This window comes from Mauremys reevesii, linkage group 10, assembly GCF_016161935.1.
Source record: "Mauremys reevesii isolate NIE-2019 linkage group 10, ASM1616193v1, whole genome shotgun sequence".
NCBI classification, from domain to species: Eukaryota; Metazoa; Chordata; order Testudines; family Geoemydidae; genus Mauremys; species Mauremys reevesii.
Window position 1 is genome coordinate 55,669,812 of NC_052632.1, and position 17,939 is coordinate 55,687,750.

Consider the following 17,939-nt stretch of genomic DNA (forward strand, 5'->3'; position numbering starts at 1 on the left):
GGGTGGGAGCTCTCTCTGGCTAGGGGAGATGGAGACAGCTAGTGAGCAGAGGGGCCCACTGGCTCATAGCACCTCTCCTTACCCCCAGAGCTAGGGCAGACAGACCAGCTCCCTCTCCTCAGCGGGGGCCTTGATAAGCAGTGCTAGTCCCCAGCTGGCACACTGCTGGGAATGAGGAGCAGGCCAGGTGGGGGGCGCAGGGCCAGACTCTTTCTCAGCTGTTTGCAAATGATTAATGGGGCCTGCCAGAGTCCCTGGGGCCTGCCAGAGTCCCTGGAGGCCGGACAGTGCGGTGATTGGAGAGAAGAGGTCGGTGCTACACCCAGAGCTGAGAATGTGGAGGAGTTCAGCTCTGTAAAGGGCCCCACTGCACTGGATGAAGGGAATGGCAGGAGCTAGGCCTGGCTTGTCCCTGTCCCTGTCCTACCTCCCGCTTGCTAGTGGATTCAGCCCCTGGGAAGGGGTAGCCCAATTTTCCAGATAGAGAACCCAGGTCCCAGGGGACGAAGCCCCTTGCTAAGGCCACCCAGCCGGGCTGAGGCCAAGCCAGGGACTGTTGCTTGGTGTCAGACTGAGCTGGGGTTTTCCTCTCCCCAGTGAGCAAACAAGCTGTGCAGGGGCAGACTTCGCACTGGTCTGCGCGTTAACTGGCTTATCAGCATTGTGGGCCAGCCCCATGCTAGGACCCAGCCCAGAGCGGGGATCCCAGGCCATCTTCACCTGCGAATGGTGGTGCAGGGTCTTACACCCTCCCTCCTGGGGATCTCCTCTAGCCCTGGGGCGGTCCCTTGCCATACAGGGCTATGGCCCCTGTTGGAAGCCCAGCCCGTTCCCCACAGCAGGCTGCGAAGTGGCTGGGGCAGGAGATCCCCTACCATGCTCCCAGTGACCCTGTGCCACCCTTGCACTCAGGGGGAGCCGCAGAGGCTGAGCTGGTGTTTTTATGCCCTGGCAACTAGTCTGCAGTATTTTATAGTCTTTAGCAACCAGTGATCGGCAGTGAAATGAGCCTGTAGCATGAGCAAAGAGGAGCGCTGGCAAAGGAGTGGTGGGACCACTTGGGGAAGCTCACAGCACACGCCCCTGCAGCACCATTCAGTCCCAGCTCCTGGCCAGCCCTAAACGGACAGGGGGTTTGGGGGCAGGCTCTGCAGAGCCCCATGGGAGCATATTAAGAGCTGCCAGGCAATGCAGGGAGCTGCCCTCCATCCCAGCCCTAGACAAACAGGCCCTGCGTGGAGCTCTGCATTGCCGGCTTAATGTACCAGGCCAGCTAGCCAGTACCCACCACAAGGGCTCTGCTCTCAGCTGGAGACTTTAGGGCAATTATCCCAGAGCCAATGCTTTCGACCTGCTTCCCTTACTAGCCGCTAGCCCCCAATTACAGGTGCATTGGCCCCCGCTGGCAGGGGGCGGAGAGCAGAGCCTTGCAGCCCGAGGGGCCAGCCTGCAAGGGTTGGGTTCCGATCGGGTCTGCTCACTCCTCCTGCCCGGGGGGTCGGGGCGGCGGCAGCTGCGTGTCCCGCTCCTGCCAGCTGCCACCAACTCGCTGCGCCGGTGCCCTGCGGAGTGAGTGTGCTGAGGAGCCCGCAGCACCCACAGTGCAGCAGGGGGTGACTGGCAGAAGGGGGGCATGCAGCAGCCTGCTGCACCGACCCCACGGGCAAGGCAGCTGGGGATGGTTCATGGGTACGGGGGGGGGGGGAGCCCCCACTGGGCTGAGCCCCAAGGACAAAGGGGCAGAGGCGGTGCAGTGAGAGGGTCAGGGCCAGGTGTGAAAAGGACTCGACTCACTCTTAGGCTGGGTGCCGAGCAGACCTCTAGGAGGGTGGGGCTAGGGAGCAGGGTGGGGGAGTGGCCCAGCGACGCTGGCTGGAGAGTCCTGTGGAGAAGGGGCTGGCAGGGTGTGGGAGGGGAGCTGGCTGGAGAGTCCTGTGAATGCAGCTGGCAGGGTGGGGGAGTGGCGGAGGGGAGCTGGCTGGAGGGCCCTGTGGAGAAGGGGCTGGCAGGGTGGGGAGTGGCAGAGGAGCTGGCTGGAGGCCCTGTGGAGAAGGGGCTGGCAGGGTGGGGTGGCGGAGGGAGCTGGCTGGAGGGCCCTGTGGAGAAGGGGCTGGCAGGGTGGGAGTGGCGGAGGAGCTGGCTGGAGGCCCGGTGGAGAAGGGGCTGGCAGGGTGGGGAGGGGCGGAGGGGAGCTGGCTGGCGGGCCCTGTGGAGAAGGGGCTGGCAGGGTGGGGGAGTGGCAGAGGGGAGCTGGCTGGAGGGCCCGGTGGAGAAGGGGCTGGCAGGGTGGGGGAGTGGCGGAGGGGAGCTGGCTGGAGGGCCCGGTGGAGAAGGGGCTGGCAGGGTGGGGGAGTGGCGGAGGGGAGCTGGCTGGAGGGCCCGGTGGAGAAGGGGATGGCAGGGGGGGGGAGTGGCAGAGGAGCTGGCTGGAGGGCCCGGTGGAGAAGGGGCTGGCAGGGTGGGGAGTGAGGGGAGCTGGCTGGAGGCCCGGTGGAGAAGGGGCTGGCAGGGTGGGGGAGTGGCGGAGGGGAGCTGGCTGGAGGGCCCGGTGGAGAAGGGGATGGCAGGGTGGGGGAGTGGCGGAGGGGAGCTGGCTGGAGGGCCCGGTGGAGAAGGGGCTGGCAGGGTGGGCTGCTCTGGGCTGGCCAGGGCACAGCCCCAGCTGACTGCTGCTGATTCCTCCACCCCTGCGAGGGGCTGGCTGCAGCCTTCCCTGTCGGGCTCCAGGCTCAGTCTCCAGGCACTTGGCTTCTCGGGGAGCTTAGTCTGGGCTGATGCCCCAGGCAGAGCACAGCCGGGTTTGGGGGGGAGGGGACTCCCTGCTGGAAGGAGCCTCATAGCCCCATTGCTCATTCCCTGTCAGTGGCAATGGCTCAGGACCCCCAGGCCTTTTTAGCCACTAGCCCCCATCTGCGGGGAGGCCAAGGGTCCTGACAGGGAGGGGGCTCCAAACAGGGATGGGTCAGGCGTAGATGCACCAGGCGGCTGCAGGAAGGGGACACTGGCTGAAGTGCTGTACATGGGGCCCAGGTGGGAACAACTCTGCACCACCCCTTCCCTGTGAGAGGATGAACAGGCACCAGGCCAAGGCTGCAAGGGGATCTTTAATGTGTGACCAGAGCCTCCAGCGAGAGAACGAGCCCCAGCCCCAGCCCCAGCTGTACAGAGGACAGTAAATGGCCAAGCCCTGCCCTGTGGGCTGGGGGGGATTGCCCCATGACACCCCTCGCTCCTCCCACTGCCCAGCGCTCAGCCCCAGCCCTGGCCCTCCCACCAATGCCTCTCCCCTGGCTGGGGCAGCCTGCATCCATCTCCTCGCCCCCACCCCCGGCTTTTCCCAGCCCACGTGTGGTTTGGGGACACACTGCTGGCGGCTCTGCCCAACGGGCAGTCGGTTGGGCCTCCGTCCCCCTCTGCTATCCCCCAACCCTTGGCACTGCCCATCCCACCTTTTCGCTGCCCCCATGGGCAGCTACAGGCTCTAGCCCTCTGTAGGATGGGTCAGAACCCTTAGGGGAACTCCACTGGGCTGTCCCCTAAGGGCATGGGAGAGGCTGGCTGGGTACCTCCACCTCCCAGAGCTTCACTCATCCCCCAGCAGGAAGGGCTGGCTCTGCCTCGCCAGCCCCAGTCCCTCCACCCCACAGCAGGAAGGGCCCCCTCTGCCCCACTGCACACAGGGCGGTGTTCTACGCCAGTTCCCCCTCGTGGGAGATACAGGCGCTGGAGGCTCAGGGCAGCAGTCCAGGTGGGGAAGATCAGGAGGTGAGGCTGTTCTCAGCAGCGCAGGCCTGAGGCTGCCCCCGTCCCGGGGGCAATGGCATGAAGTGGGAAAGGCCTGCGCCTCCACGCCTTCCCGTGGGTGCTGCTCGGGTCTCGGGGGGTCAGGCCCACTGGCTCCAGACTGTGCCTCTGTGGTAGGGCGGGGCTCTCTCCAGAACTGGGGTGTGCTTGTCGGGGAGCAGCGGTGCAGGGGGTGCGTGTGCCAGGAACCTCTGAGCTCTGTGAAAAGTCACCAAGGGGGATGGGCATGGGGGAAGCCGGAGGAATGGATGGGGAGCAGTGGGGGCCCTTGAGGCAACACCTGGCATAGCCCCCCAGGAGTCATTCTTTGCTTAAGGCTGTTGCACGGCAGGAAGGTTTTGGTGCATCGGCAGAGATGGCGCCTGGCCCAGCACTAGGGCAGGGCAGTGAGAACAGAGGAGCTCTGTCCAGGGGGTGGGGATCTCAGCTCCTCCCCCCCTCAGCCAGTCTGTGGGTGCTGTCTGGGAGGAGGACACCCTGCTTTCCCTGCTCAGAGGTCGCTCTCCACCTCGTCCTTCCCCTGCAGCCCGTTGATGGGGCTCAGCGCCAGCCGGTTGCTCTCGTTGAGCCGCTGCACGCGGTAGCTCTCGTAATGCACGTTGTGGGTGATGTCCTTGAGATCCTGCAGGTGGGACCTGGGGCAGGTGGAGAGCGAGGGGCAGGGGGTAAAGAGGCAGGAAGAACAGCTTCAGCCAGGCCCTGGGCCCTGCAGCCAGAGGCCCCCAAATAGGCTACGCGTGTGCTGTAAAAGCCATCCCACTATGAGGGGCAGAGCCTTGCTGCCATCCCCCTCCCTCCCTCCAGAAGCACCACCCCCGCTGCCAGTCCCCCAAGGGCTGCCCTCACTGTGCCATGGCTTCCCCGCCAGGACCCCAGCCCAATCCTGCACTCCCTGCTGAGTGGCTTTCCCTGGCAGCGGAGGGTGCTGAGCCCTGCACAGGGATGGGCTCCAAGCAGGGGCCAGGCCCTCCCCAACCCCACCCTGCGTGCCTGGGGCTGTACCCCTCTCCCTGCGCGCGAGGGGGGCGGGCCCAGCCGGGCATCTCACCGGATGAGCAGGTCTCGGAGCAGGGGGAATTCGCAGTGTGCTGGGTTCTCCACTGAAAAACAAGACACAGACGAGGTGTAGCCCTACTGGAGGGATTCAGATGCATAAGAAATGCAGTCAAAGCCACTCTGGTCAGAGCAGCACCCCATGTCCTGCCACCCTGGCTTTTAACTGCATCTTGTCCGCTCTGTCTTCTACTGGGAGACTAGATCCTGCCCTAGGAGGATCCAGGAGCCTTTCACTCCTGCTGGGGAGCTGCAAGGAGGCAGGTGGTCACTAGGGGGCAGCAGGCTCCCATGTATGTGCACTGGGTAAATGGCAGGGGGAACATGCGGGCAGCTGCAGTCTCAACAGAACAGCAGCACCCCCTGTTCAAAAGAGCAGCCCAACTCCAGGGCACAGCATCCAGGCAGCGGCCTAAGCGTGGTGCTCCACGAGGCCTGCCCCGATGGAGTGGACACAGCAACGGGACCCCAACGAGTGCTGCAGGGGGACCCAGGAACAGCCCTGGTTTGCACGTGTCTGGGGGTGGCACGTGTGTGCGTACATGGAGGCGTGGCGGTGGGGCTGCTCCCGGGGGCAGCTATGTGTCCAGTGGTGTTCAGAGACGTCGCATGTGCAGTGAGAGTCTGGGTATGTGAGTGCCAGGGAGCGCTCACCGTGTGTGCACGTACGGGGTTGTGGGGGGAGCCCTGTGATAATACAAATAAATACACATTAGCACACGTATGATGGCTGCACAGGGGTATACAGGCTTGGAATCCCTGCTGACAAACACCTATCAGGGAATCTAGGTTTACTTGGTCCTGCCTCAGCGCAGGGGGCTGGACTAATCTACCGCTCGAGTTCCCTTCCAGCCCATGTCGGTCATATTCCGTGTGCGTCCCCGTGCAGTTCCACACGCAGAGCGCGTGCCTAGGGGTTCGTGTGTGTCAGCCTGGCTTTGCATGGGTGTGGGAGCGCCAGGCCAGCTCCAGCTGCCCCCCTGCAGCCGCGCCAGTCCCCTCCACGCACGGTGAGATGCTGGTGAGTCTCCCTCTGGCACGGAGCACAGCCAGGCAGCAGCTGGGAGCCTTCAGCCAGCATTCGGACGGGTTACCTCGCAGCGCCATGGCCGCCTTTGATAAATGAAGAGGCCCCTGGTAACGCGCTCCAGAGAGGCTTTTCCTAGGCCCCAGCTGACCCCCAGCACCAGCCAGGCGCAGGTGCAAGGGCTCACAGGGGGAAAGGGCTTGAGGCTACAGCAACTGCTTGGGATGTGGGGGAGGATGGGTAGGCCCGTTGCTCAGACTGCAGGAACACGGGCATGGCAGAGCACCACAGCGTCCCTGCCTGGGGACGAGGCCCATGGATCCCTGCACACCCAGGAGGTTGGGGGTCTGGGAAGAAGGCTGCATCTCCAGTGGTGACTCTTCGCGCAGTGCTGGAGGAAAGCTAAGATATAATGGGCCACGTTCTGTGCTAGCGTCATTCTGACTAGTTCAGCGGGGCGACCCGAGTGCAACATATGTCCTGGCTGTCCTGAGTGCGAGGGATGGGCTTGGTGCTGCACACGCTTCACCCCAGCTCTGCCAACAGGCTCTCAGCAGAGCCTGCGGATCCCCGGTGCTCAGGGAGCAGCACAGCTCCAGAGTAGTGTAGGCAGGACCCAGACAAGCTCCAGCTCCCTACTGGGCCTGTGGGTCTCTTGGGGAGGAGCTCCCAGCTGCACTGGCTGCAGCAGTGCTCAGGGGACGGCTGGCTCAGGAGGATGCCTGCTTGCTGCACTTCCCAGGCCCTGCGTGTCAGGTTTATTGCAGCCCAGGTGTGATGCCGGGAGGGGTGCTTGCTGCAGGAGCCAGGTATCACAGCAGCCTGGCAGATCGCTGGGAGCGAGAGGTGAAGGCAGTGGCGCGATTGCAGATGCTGGGCAGAGCCAGTGCTGGGGACTCCAGCGTTACAGGAGTGGAAGGGGGCTCAGCACAGGAGCGTTCCTAGAGCAAGCATGGAGTGTCAGAGCTCTGGGGAGGGTCCCGGCTGCCTGGCACTCTGCCCACTGCCCCAACACACACACACGCAGGCCCCAGGGCGGGGGCTGACTAGCGATGGGCAGGCAGGATGGGCCAGTGCGAACCTTCGCCCCACACTTTGGGAGTCTAAGAAGTTTGAGCACCTTTCCTTAACCCTCTGCCACTCCTTCCGCCCCAATGCCAGCCCCGGGGGAGGGCAGGACCAGAAACCCTCAATACCAAGAGCCAGGCTTGCTGCTGAGTGCCCCCAACCTGAGCCCTTGCTCACTGCTGGGTCGCAGCCTACTCTCAGGGCCAAAGGAAACCACCTGGCCTGGAGGAGGAGCTGGCCTGGAAAGGCGGCCCGTTCAGTGGGCCCGGGAAGGAGCTGGGAGGACAGCCGGAGCTGGCTTTGGACACGAGGGCACCACTGGGCTCAGGGCTCCAGAAGCCTGTCGAAAACAGCAGGGGCTGGGAGCGCAGATGCAAGCAGAGCAGAATGCCGGGAAACCCAATTCCACCAGGGTGCAAGCAGGCCCCTGGCTGGGGCGCATCTGCGAGGGGCAGTGGATCTACCCTCCAAACCCTCCGTCCACAGACCAGCCACTACAGGGGAACAGAGCCAGTGGTAGTGGGGGTCTACTGGGAGCTGGGGGACAGGATCCATCTCAACACTAGGAGCACCCAGCTGCTGTCTCTGCTCAGGATGGGGAACCCGGAGCTGCACCCCACCCACGTTCGAGGGACCTGTTACCTTCAATGATCCCCCACTTGGTCTTGCGGCCCAGGACCCTCTTCCCGTTCACCTGATGCTCCTTGTCCGCTCCCACCACCGCAAAGGGGATTTTGTCCTGGATGGGAAGAGGGGGCAGAGTCACTGTAGAACTGGGACAGGCCCACCTCTCCAATCAGCGAGCCCTGACACCACCACTCGGGGGCAGGCTCCCTCCTCAGCACTGCTGTCACTGCTCAGCACAGCTGCCCATCCGCCTGTCCCAGCCAGAGAGGGACACAGAGCATCCCACGGCAGCTGGTTACAGCCCAGCTCAGCTCTTCCCCACACACACCCAGCCTCCCAGCACTCACTCGAATTTTATTATTCAATATCCTGTCGTCTGAGTTGTCATCAAAATCCTCCTGGGGATAGACGCTGATGCCATGGGCCTTCAAGTCCTTCTGGATCTGCAGGAGACAGCGCCTGTGAAATCGCTCTGTGCTAGCAATGGAGTTGGCTACTGTTCATCCTAAAGCCCTCAAGAGAGTATATAATCTCTCCTACCGCTGAAATGTGGCCATCTCTGGGGTGGAGCGGGCACCTGTTAAACAGCATGCAGCAACACTACCTATGTGCTTAGAATCCTGTATCCAATTGACTCGCATGGGGGGATTTCAGGTGGGCAGGGGTCATTGCAGGAGCTGATATTTGGCTGGGACACTGAGGTTATATTTGGCTGGTACACACCTTACTCGGGTGTCAGATGCCATGACTGTGATGCAGTAGGGAGTGGGGTGGATTGACCTGGGAATGTTGTTTAGTTTTACTGGGACTGTCTACATGGGGGATGGGAGAGCAGGGGATGACTTTAGGTGAGGGAGGGTACCTGAGCCTGTAACCTGAGCCAGGAAGGGGGGTGGGGCGAGTCAACACCTTTGCCAGGGAAACTGGACAAAGGGAGAGGGGGAGAGAAGGGGGGGAGAGCCTGCTGGAGGGGTGTTTGGTTTCAGTTTTGGGTTGGCTGGGAAGAGGCAGGGAACCCCAAGTCTGGGGTCTAAGATCCTTGCCCCCCAGAGGGACCTGGCTGGGGGGTCCTGGTTGTACCTACAGGCCCTGCTTGGGACCGTGTTCCTGTCGTCTAATAAACCTTCTGTTTTACTGGCTGGCTGAGAGTCACGGTGAATCGCAGGAAGTGGGGGATGCAGGGCCCTGACTCCCCCACACCCCGTGACAGTGACCATAAGCTCCTGCCTCCTCCTGCTTTCCTCTCTGTCCCTGATGTGCCTCCGCTCAGCTGGGGGGAGAAGAGACACAGACGCCTCTGTCTTACCGCAAGAGACCCGTGGGCTCTTGGGCTGCCCTGGCCCTATTGGAGACCACCCAGCTGCTTGGGGGAATCTTATCCAGCCTGGCCCTCGGTGCTGGGGCCATGCCCAGTCCCTTTAACATCGCTCAGCCCCCAGCCCACCTGAGAGGCACCTCAAGCCATGCTGCCTGGCCCCCAAGGGCTCTGGGGTTCCCGTGCACAGCTGCACTGGCCTGCCCTCTTCCCAGGTGAGGTAAGAGCTCCATCTCTCCCTTCCGAGGCCCCTCACCCTTTTCTTGAACTCGGCCCGTTCCTCCAGGGTCAGGGTGTCTGCCTTGGCGATCACTGGCACCACATTGACGATCTTACTGAGCCGCCTCATGAACTCCAGATCCAAGGGACGCAGCCTGAGAGGGAAAAGCCCCGGGTGTTCAGCATGGCCAGAGGGGGGCGCTGGCACAACAAGATTGGAAACCCTCCATGCTCATGCTGCTTTCCCCGCCTTCCCCCAGACATCGGCCCCACCCTGGCAGACTGGGGCAGAGACGGCCAGCCACTGCCCTCAGACCAGTGGCACCATCAGGTGTCCAGAGCAGAGAGGCCAATGGGAATGGAGAGTCAAGTCCTCTAGCGACTGAGCAGCAGCAGCAGCGAGGTGAGTTCACCCACACAGCCCTAGCTGTGGGGCCCGTTGAGATGGGTAGCTGGGGGCCAGCCGGGATGTGGACTCTCCTTCGCTAGGAACTGGCCCAAGACGGATTCACACGGTGCACACCGGCCCCCAGCCCGCTGAGCTGGTTGCTGCCCCAGCCAGAGGCAAGCTGGCTTCCTCATCCCACTAGCAGCTCCTTGAGCCAGCCAATCCCTTGCAAAGGGCTCAGGCTGCCCCTCTCCACCCCCGGGAGAGGTCAGCCTAGCAGGGCATTTGGGTAGCCAGGCAGGGCACTGGGCACTCAGGAGCGGGCAGAGACTGATCACAGCTCACCAGTGGCCAGTGGGTGGCACGAAGTACACACAGCTGTGGACCCTGGTGTCTGGGATCTTCCGTTTGCGGCTGATGAGGATCTCCTCTCTCAGGTACTTCTCGTACTGCTCATTGATGTACTTGATGATGGGGTCCCAGCTGGGTGATGGGAGAGGAGGCAAGAGACTGATCACCCGCATCCCTGAGGCACTGTGCGCACAGGAACTGTCCCACCCACCACTGAAAGGCAGCCACCTCTGGGGAGGAGACCAGCACACAGCAGAAGGCGCTCAGATCTGACAGTGTGGCATAAACCCTTCGGCGAGGTGGGGTTGGAGGAAGGGGGTGGTGTTTTAACCAACTCCCTAACTCTTACAGAAGTGTCCCAAGAGCTTTGGTGTCCCCGCAGAGCAAAGAAGAGCTGGGTTTTAGGGTCTCCTCTGAACCCCCCCACAGTAACTGCCTGGAGCTCAATGGCTCTAGCTCACGCAGCTGAAAGGCAGAGTCTGCAGTGCCAGGGTGTGACCCTCTGGTGCCAGGGTGTCATGTTATTACCAACCAGCTGCTCAGACTAAGCCTTCCCTGGTGCCCCTCCTTCTATGGCCCGCCCCCGGCCAGCAACGCTGGGCTCCCTCCCGCCCCACTCACATTGCCCTTGGGGGCCCCAGAACCGGGCGAGAACCTACCAGTTTTCATTGTTGATCTGGTCGCCGAACCCCGGCGTGTCTGTCACAGTCAGCTTCATCTTCACGCCCTTCTCTTCAATAACTAGCGGGGGCAGAGGGTGCAAGGTCACGGGGGGGGCTCCAGGAGTCCCCTGACTCCCTGCTGGGCATCTCTCGCATAGCCCCTCCCCAGCTCCCGCTGGCTTCCCACGGCTCTCTGGGCACACTCTGCTCGGGCATTTGCCCGGACACACGCAGGAGAGTGGTCCAGGCCTGGAACTAGCAGCTGTGGGGGCTGGGGAGGGACCTTGGGGACTGCCTAGCACCTGAGGCACAGTGTGGGGAATCCATCCACTAGGCTCGCTCAGGCCAGGGGGCAGCAGCAACGTCCCCACGGGTGCCCTGGCAGGCCAGGCTGGGAGGACGGGGACGATGGGGCCGGATCCTGCCCCCAGTGAAGTCAATGGAAGCTCTGAGTGGTCAGGGAATTGCCCCCATGCTTGCTGAGCTCTCACTCCCCTGCCTGGAGCAGAGGGGCAGGAGCCACGGGCAGGCTGGGCTTCCCCGGGGGGGGAGGGGGGGGGCGCTCTCGGGACAGGAGGCGGCCAAGCCAGAGGCTTGCAAAGGACCCTCTGTTTCCCAGGGCAGCAGGTGCTTCTGAAATTGTCGGGAAGAGACTAGCGAGCGCCAGCCGGCCGGGGATGGGGCCCATGGGGGGAGGGCAGGGCCTTGGTGGGCCCCAAGAGTCCACTCTGCGGCTCATGGGGGGAAGGATCCAAGGCGATGCCAGGACTGCCAGAAGGATGGGGGAGGGGGTCATGGTGGGGCATCTGGGTGGGGGGGGGGCTGCACAAGGACTCCTGGAGAGCTGGATGTCATGGGGGCTCCCAGAGGAACAGACCTGGGGGGTGAGGAAGGGGTCCTTCCCGCAGCTCCTGGACAGCTGAGGAGCAGGGGACCTTACCGTGGGTGACGGACTGCAGCTGCACTGTCTTTGGGATGCGCTCCTCATAGCTGGAGCCTGTGGGTTTCCGGCTCACCTTCGACTTGAAGAGGGTGTTCACCATTGTCGACTTCCCCAGGCCGCTCTGCCCTGCACAGGGATAGAGAGAGAGCCAGGCGGATGGGCACGTGGGATCCAGGACACACTCCCCTGCCTGGCCAAACTGGCCACTCCGTCTCCTCCACCCCACCCCATCTCTCTGCTGAGCTTCTGGAGCATTGCTGAGCGGCAGAAGAGGCAATGGACAGCAGGCAGGAGGAGGTGGAGGGGTCTCTGGTCCCCAGACATGGGGCTGCAGGGTCGGCAGGGCACAAGCTTGGTTCACTCAGTAATGGGGGGGACGCCACGACCAGCCTGCCCCATCCCCTCCCCAGGTCCCGGTTCAGAAAGCACCAGCCACTGCTCGCTTCCCCTGCCTTGGCTTTGTGCTGCAGCCCTTCAGCGATTAGCTCAGTAGCACCCCATGCCCCGCAAGATGTCCTGGTGTCTAAGGTAGCCTAGCCCCCACCTCCCTCGACAGCCCCACATACCCCCAGGCATCCAAAAATCCAGATGTCCCAGCACTCCCACCTGGGCGGTTTTATTGCTGTTTTCTTAGACTCCCCATGTGTTAGCAAATGCAGATGGCAGGTGTGCCCCCCCCCCCCCCCGTCACTGCGGTCTAGGATCTCTTCCCTGGTGGAGACCCTCATGGGGCGACCAGTGACCCCAGCTGGCCCTGTATGTCACTGCAGGCAGGAAATCTAACCCGGGGTGGTGGCTAGCGGACAGTCCAGGCTGCACTGGCGCAGCCCCAGTGCCCGGATCCTGCCGCTCTCGGGGTCACAGGTGGTTTAAGGAACATTCTTCCCCGGAGCGTCAGTAACACAGAGCAGGAGGGAGCAGGCCGGGGGATTCTGCGCGGGAGGGCGGGGCTCGCAGCCGGACCCCTGGGAAGGAGAAGTGAAAGTGACCAGCAGACAGAAGGGGAGTCATTGCAAGAGTTCATCTAGCCCCAGCCACTGTATCCACCTCTCACTCTTCTGCTTCTGTGGTTGGGGTCCTGAGAACGGCAGGAGCTGATGTTCCCAGTGCCCCAGCTGGCCACCCACCCACCTGCCCGCTTGACTCTCGGGCCCACTGTACGTTCCTCCCAGGGCTTAGGACAGCCCAGCAGGTGTCCAGTCCCCGTCCTACACCCCACCATTGCCTCCCTGAGCAGGACCCTTCGACCAGCCCTGCGCCCCCCTCTTTCCCTGGCTACAGCTTTCCCCCGAGGCTCCAGGTCTCGTCTTTGTGACCCTTCCAGAGTGGGGGCCCAGGAGGGGACTGGAGTCAGTCACGTGCTCCGGTGCTGGGGCAGCTGTTGGATTGCAGGTGCAGGGGGAGTTAGCCTGAAGGGATGAAGCCCACACGAGCAGTGGGGCTGCTTCTTCCAGAGCTGGTCGTTCACCATAAACAAACACATCGGCACAGGAGATCAGTGTGCCAGCACCAGTGCTCACTGAGCCCCCGGCACCACCTGAACCCGCAGGCCAGCCCGGCTTTCCCCAGCTATAGCCGGGCCCCTTTCCCAGCTGGCTCAGCCCTTACGCAGAGCTAACACTGCAACCAGAGGGCATGGTGGGGAACCATGCGCTGCCATCACGTCTCACCCCCAAGACACAACTGCAGGCAGTGCCTCCTGGCAGGATTCCTCCCCCTGCCCCAGCTGAGTGCAGATGGGAGGGAGATTCCATTGCTGATGCGCTTTACTAGGGGCACTCGACACACATGGGGTGTGTGTGAGGAGAGCAGGAATGAGCCTGCACACGGGTGGGGTTTGTACACACAGGGGACAGGCATGCATGAAGGGTGGGATCTGTATGCATGGGGCATGTGTGCACATACAGGGCGGGGTTTGCATTCATGGGACAGCAGATGGTGTGCACCCATGGTGGGATTTGTACAGGGAGGAAGGGGCGGGGGTGTGTACAGGGTGGGGTTTGCAGATGGAGGAGGGGGTGGGTGTGCATGGAGGGCAGGCATTTGCACATGGAAGAAGGGGCGGTGGTGTGTACAGGATGGCAGAGGAGGGGTGGGTGTGCACACAGAGGAAGGGGTAGGGTTGTGTACAGGGAGGGGTTTGCAGATGGAGGAGGGGTAGGTGTGCATGGGGGTCGGGCGTTTGCACAGGGAGGAAGGGGCGGGGGCGTACAGGATGGGGTTTGCAGATGGAGGAGGGGTGGATGTGCACAGGGAAGAAGGGGCGGTGGTGTGTACAGGATGGCAGAGGAGGGGTGGGTGTGCACACAGAGGAAGGGGTGGGGTTGTGTACAGGGTGTGGTTTGCAGATGGAGGAGGGGTGGGTGTGCACACAGGACTGGGGTTTCCACAGGGAGGAAGGGGCGGGGGTGTATACAGGGTGGCAGATGAAGGAGGGGTGGGTGTTCACACAGGGCAGGCGTTTGCACATGGAGGAAGGGGTAGGGTTGTGTACAGGGAGGGGTTTTCAGATGGAGGAGGGTGGGTGTGCATGGGGGCCGGGCGTTTGCACAGGGAGGAAGGGGTGAGGATGTGTACAGGGTGGGGTTTGCAGATGGAGGCGGGGTGGGTGTGCACAGGGAGGAAGGGGCGAGGGTGGGTACAGGGTGGGGTATGCAGATAGAGGCGGGGTGGGTGTGCACAGGGACGAAGGGGCGGGATTTGCAGATGGAGGCGGGGTGGGTGTGTACACGGAGGAAGGGGCGAGGGTGGGTACAGGGTGGGGTTTGCAGATGGAGGCGGGGTGGGTGTGCACAGGGAGGATGGGGTGAGTGTGGGTACAGGGTGGGGTTTGCAGAGGGAGGCGGGGTGGGTGTGCACAGGGAGGAAGGGGCGGGGTGGGACAGGGTGGGATTTGCAGATGGAGGCAGGGGGGGTGTGCACAGGGAAGAAGGGGCGGGGTGGGTACAGGGTGGATTTGCAGATGGAGGCGGGGTGGTGTGCACAGGGAAGAAGGGGAGGGTGGGTACAGGGTGGGATTTGCAGATGGAGGTGGGGTGGGTGTGCACAGGGAGGAAGGGGCGGGGTGGGACAGGGTGGGGTTTGCAGATGGAGGTGGGGTGGGTGTGTACAGGGACGAAGGGGCGGGATTTGCAGATGGAGGCGGGGTGGGTGTGCAGTAGGGCGGGCGTTTGCACTCAGGGGGGTGGGCGGATTCAAAGTTGCTCTCAGACGGGGCTGAGTATTTGTTCTTGCTCCAGGCAGCACCGTGCGGCTGGGAGGCTGAATGGCGCTCAGAGGGCTCTGATGTGCAGGGCCCCCCCGGCCCACACATGCAGGCTACACCCTGCTGGGTAACTAGAGCACCCACCTCTCTGCCTGCGTCTACTCTGCTTTTCGAGCTCTGGAGGGGTGCGGGACGCCAGCCCTTCACATGCAGGCCTTGCAGGGCTATTGCAGCGCTGGCCCAGGACTCGACACAGCACGACTGACCAGGGTCACTTCCACCCCTGCCGGGCTTCGGGGGATGAGTCGCAGACTCCCAGGCCAGACGGGCCCTCCCTGATCGCCCAGGCTGAGCTCCTGTCTCCCCCAGGCCCATAATAAGCCCCTGGCTCCCTGACGCTGCAGGCCCCGCCTGGCAAGAGCAGCAGGAACGCCGGACACTTTCCTGCCTTCCTAGAGCTTCGTGGCATGAGGCAGCTTTGCCCTGCACAGCTCCCTTCACCCCAGCCCGGCTAAGGGAGGAACGCAACCCCCAGCCTGCTGCATGGCGCTGCGGAGCGCAGAAGTTCCTCAGCATGATTTACCTTCCCTGGTCAAAACACACTGGCTGCACTGAGACAGCCCTGCAGGCAAGGAAGCTGCTAATGGATCCGGATGGTGGTGTCTGAGACTAGGGCTCTGCGGGGAGCAAACAAGCTTCCTCCACATGCCTCTGCCAAAGCCCCTCAAGCCTGATCTGCTGCCCCATCCGCTAGCCCAGCCCTGTGACTCCCCCAGCTCGGCCAATGCAGCTCCACCTTGTCCAGCAACTCCCCTGGCATCCCAGCCCCGCCACTCCCCCAGCTCGGCCAATGCAGCTCCACCTTGTCCAGCTACTCCCCTGGCATCCCAGCCCCGCCACTCCCCAGCTCGGCCAATGCAGCTCCACCTTGTCCAGCTACTCCCCTGGCATCCCAGCCCCGCCACTCCCCCAGCTCGGCCAATGCAGCTCCACCTTGTCCAGCTACTCCCCTGGCATCCCAGCCCCGCCACTCCCCCAGCTCGGCCAATGCAGCTCCACCTTGTCCAGCTACTCCCCTGGCATCCCAGCCCCGCCACTCCCCCAGCTCGGCCAATGCAGCTCCACCTTGTCCAGCAACTCCCCTGGCATCCCAGCCCCGCCACTCCCCCAGCTCGGCCAATGCAGCTCCACCTTGTCCAGCTACTCCCCTGGCATCCCAGCCCCGCCACTCCCCCAGCTCGGCCAATGCAGCTCCACCTTGTCCAGCTACTCCCCTGGCATCCCAGCCCCGCCACTCCCCCAGCTCGGCCAATGCAGCTCCACCTTGTCCAGCAACTGCCCTGCCATCCCAGCCCCGCCACTCCCCCAGCTTGGCCAAGGAACGGAGACCTGCAACTCCCACCAATAGTCCAGTCTTGAGTCACTCTGTCCTGTACAGAGTGCACTGCTCATCGGTCGGCAAGCCAGGGCCAGGCTGGTACCGTATCAAGTTGACCAGGGCTTGACTCGATTAGCTGACAGCTAGTAGCCAAAAGACAAAGCCTAGTAGCCAGGATGAAACAGTGGCACCCTCCCCTCTGCCCAAAGCACACCCATCCCATGCTACAGATAGCTGAAGTGGTAACCCTGCCTCCCCATGCCAGTAACACACCTAGTGTCCTCTCCCAAGGTGCAAGTCAGGCACAGCACAGGCTGGGTTAGACGTGCTGCAAACCAGGCTAACTCCCAGGCCCTCTGCGGTGCCCAGGACTCCTGGAGCTTGGGCAGGAAGCACTGGTGCAATAGTCCCCATGGTGCAAATACTCCTCAGGTCACCGCAGACGGGGCCAGCTTAGTCGACTATTGGACTGCACAGGGAGCAAGGCTGGCAGCTGCCACTGACTGTTCTATGTAGCCCCGGGGAGCCCGGGTGGGGGCTGTTTTGCCAAAGTGTGTTCTAAGGAGCTTGGCCTCTTCTCCCCATGCTCCCCCTGAAGCTTTGCCCAATCGCCTTCAAGCCACCATTTGGGGGGCTGGGCTGGGAGCCATGGGACAGTTACCAAGAGAGGGCAACTGCAATGGAGCAGTGCAGCACAAATGCAGCCATGGGGCAAAGCTCCCTGGAGCAGCGCGGGCAGCCCTGGGGACACTTACGCCAGGCCCAGCTTCTGTCACTAATGCAGATGCACTCCAGTCCCCCTGCTGCAACCTAACTCAGGCCTGTAGGGAGTTTAGCTATTTCACCCAGAGGATCAGGCCTCCAGGCCCTCCCTTCTCCTGCCCAAGCTATTGCATTAGCCTGCCTCCATCCCAAGCAGGATCAAGACACCATTATGTGGACTTGTGAGTCTCCTGCCAGCAAGCGCTGCTTCTGATGGGCAAAGGAAATGCTCTCCCTGAGGGCTCTAGAGGGGAAGGCAGTACTAACACTCCTGCTGGGGGCTGGCTGGACCCTAGGCATGACACATACTCCACTGGGATAAAGCTACTGCGGCACAATACAACGGGAAAGGTCCACAAGTTCGCTTTGCTCCTATCTGCCACATAGCACCCCTATGGGCCATCAGGGAGTAAAACACATGGGATGCATAACACAGCTTGGCTAACATTGCAGGAGCAGCCTTAACGCAGGGCAGTTCTTGAGATTTGAGGGTCCTGGGTTGCACTGACATGGAGGTTTTTTGCAAAGACAACACCCTGAACTGGCCGTGCCTGGTCTGTGGCACTCACAGCACCAGTTCAGACTGGGGCCTGGGGGAACACTGCATTTCTGTGTGAATGGCTTAAAGCCAGCTGAGCCATGCAGGGAAATGACGAGATCTTGAAGACAGATGTACAGGGCTGGGTTATCTACCTAGGCAAGGAACTCAGACCCTGTGAGGACACTGAACTCCCTACTCCCCTATCCACAAAAGTGGGGCAGCTTTGGGGGAGGGTGAGATCATCACCCCATTTTGTAAGGTGCGACGTGGCTGGGTTCGACAGCGATCCGAGGTCTCTCAGCACTAAGGCGGCTCCACATGGCAAGTTTGCAATGAAACCCCCTCTCCACGCTGGTATCCTGAGGCACTTCTGGCTTGAGAATGCTTTGAGCTCCGCTTCCCAGCCCCAGATCTGTGCTAGGAGGAGATCACCTTCCTCGGGGCAGGTCACCTCTTGACCTCTGCCCTCAGTGAGGTCACAGCAGCACCACTGGGGGAGGCGGGGTGCCACTCGAGGGTGGGGATCAAAGCTCACAAAGCTGGGGGAGGGGGCAGTTTTACATCACCATGAGCCACGGGGAAATTCAGCCTCTGGC

General features: G+C 62.6%; 1 protein-coding gene across 3 annotated transcripts in view; it reads right to left on the minus strand.

Moving 5' to 3' along the window:
• Positions 1-2,526: 2,526 nt before the first annotated feature.
• Positions 2,527-17,939, minus strand: part of SEPTIN12 (septin 12) — an 89,942-nt gene continuing 74,529 nt past the window's right edge. For 2 of the 3 annotated variants that reach the window (XM_039492578.1, XM_039492576.1), the window contains exons 4-12: positions 11,455-11,583; positions 10,512-10,593; positions 9,847-9,984; positions 9,151-9,268; positions 7,927-8,022; positions 7,595-7,691; positions 5,512-5,544; positions 4,853-4,904; positions 2,527-4,439 (exon numbers count right to left, since the gene is read on the minus strand). In XM_039492578.1, coding sequence (XP_039348512.1) covers positions 4,295-4,439; positions 4,853-4,904; positions 5,512-5,544; positions 7,595-7,691; positions 7,927-8,022; positions 9,151-9,268; positions 9,847-9,984; positions 10,512-10,593; positions 11,455-11,583 — 890 coding nt within the window. In that variant the 3' untranslated portion in view covers positions 2,527-4,294. The remainder of the gene's footprint in view (positions 4,440-4,852; positions 4,905-5,511; positions 5,545-7,594; positions 7,692-7,926; positions 8,023-9,150; positions 9,269-9,846; positions 9,985-10,511; positions 10,594-11,454; positions 11,584-17,939) is intronic. The other variant, XM_039492577.1, reaches the window with a different exon arrangement.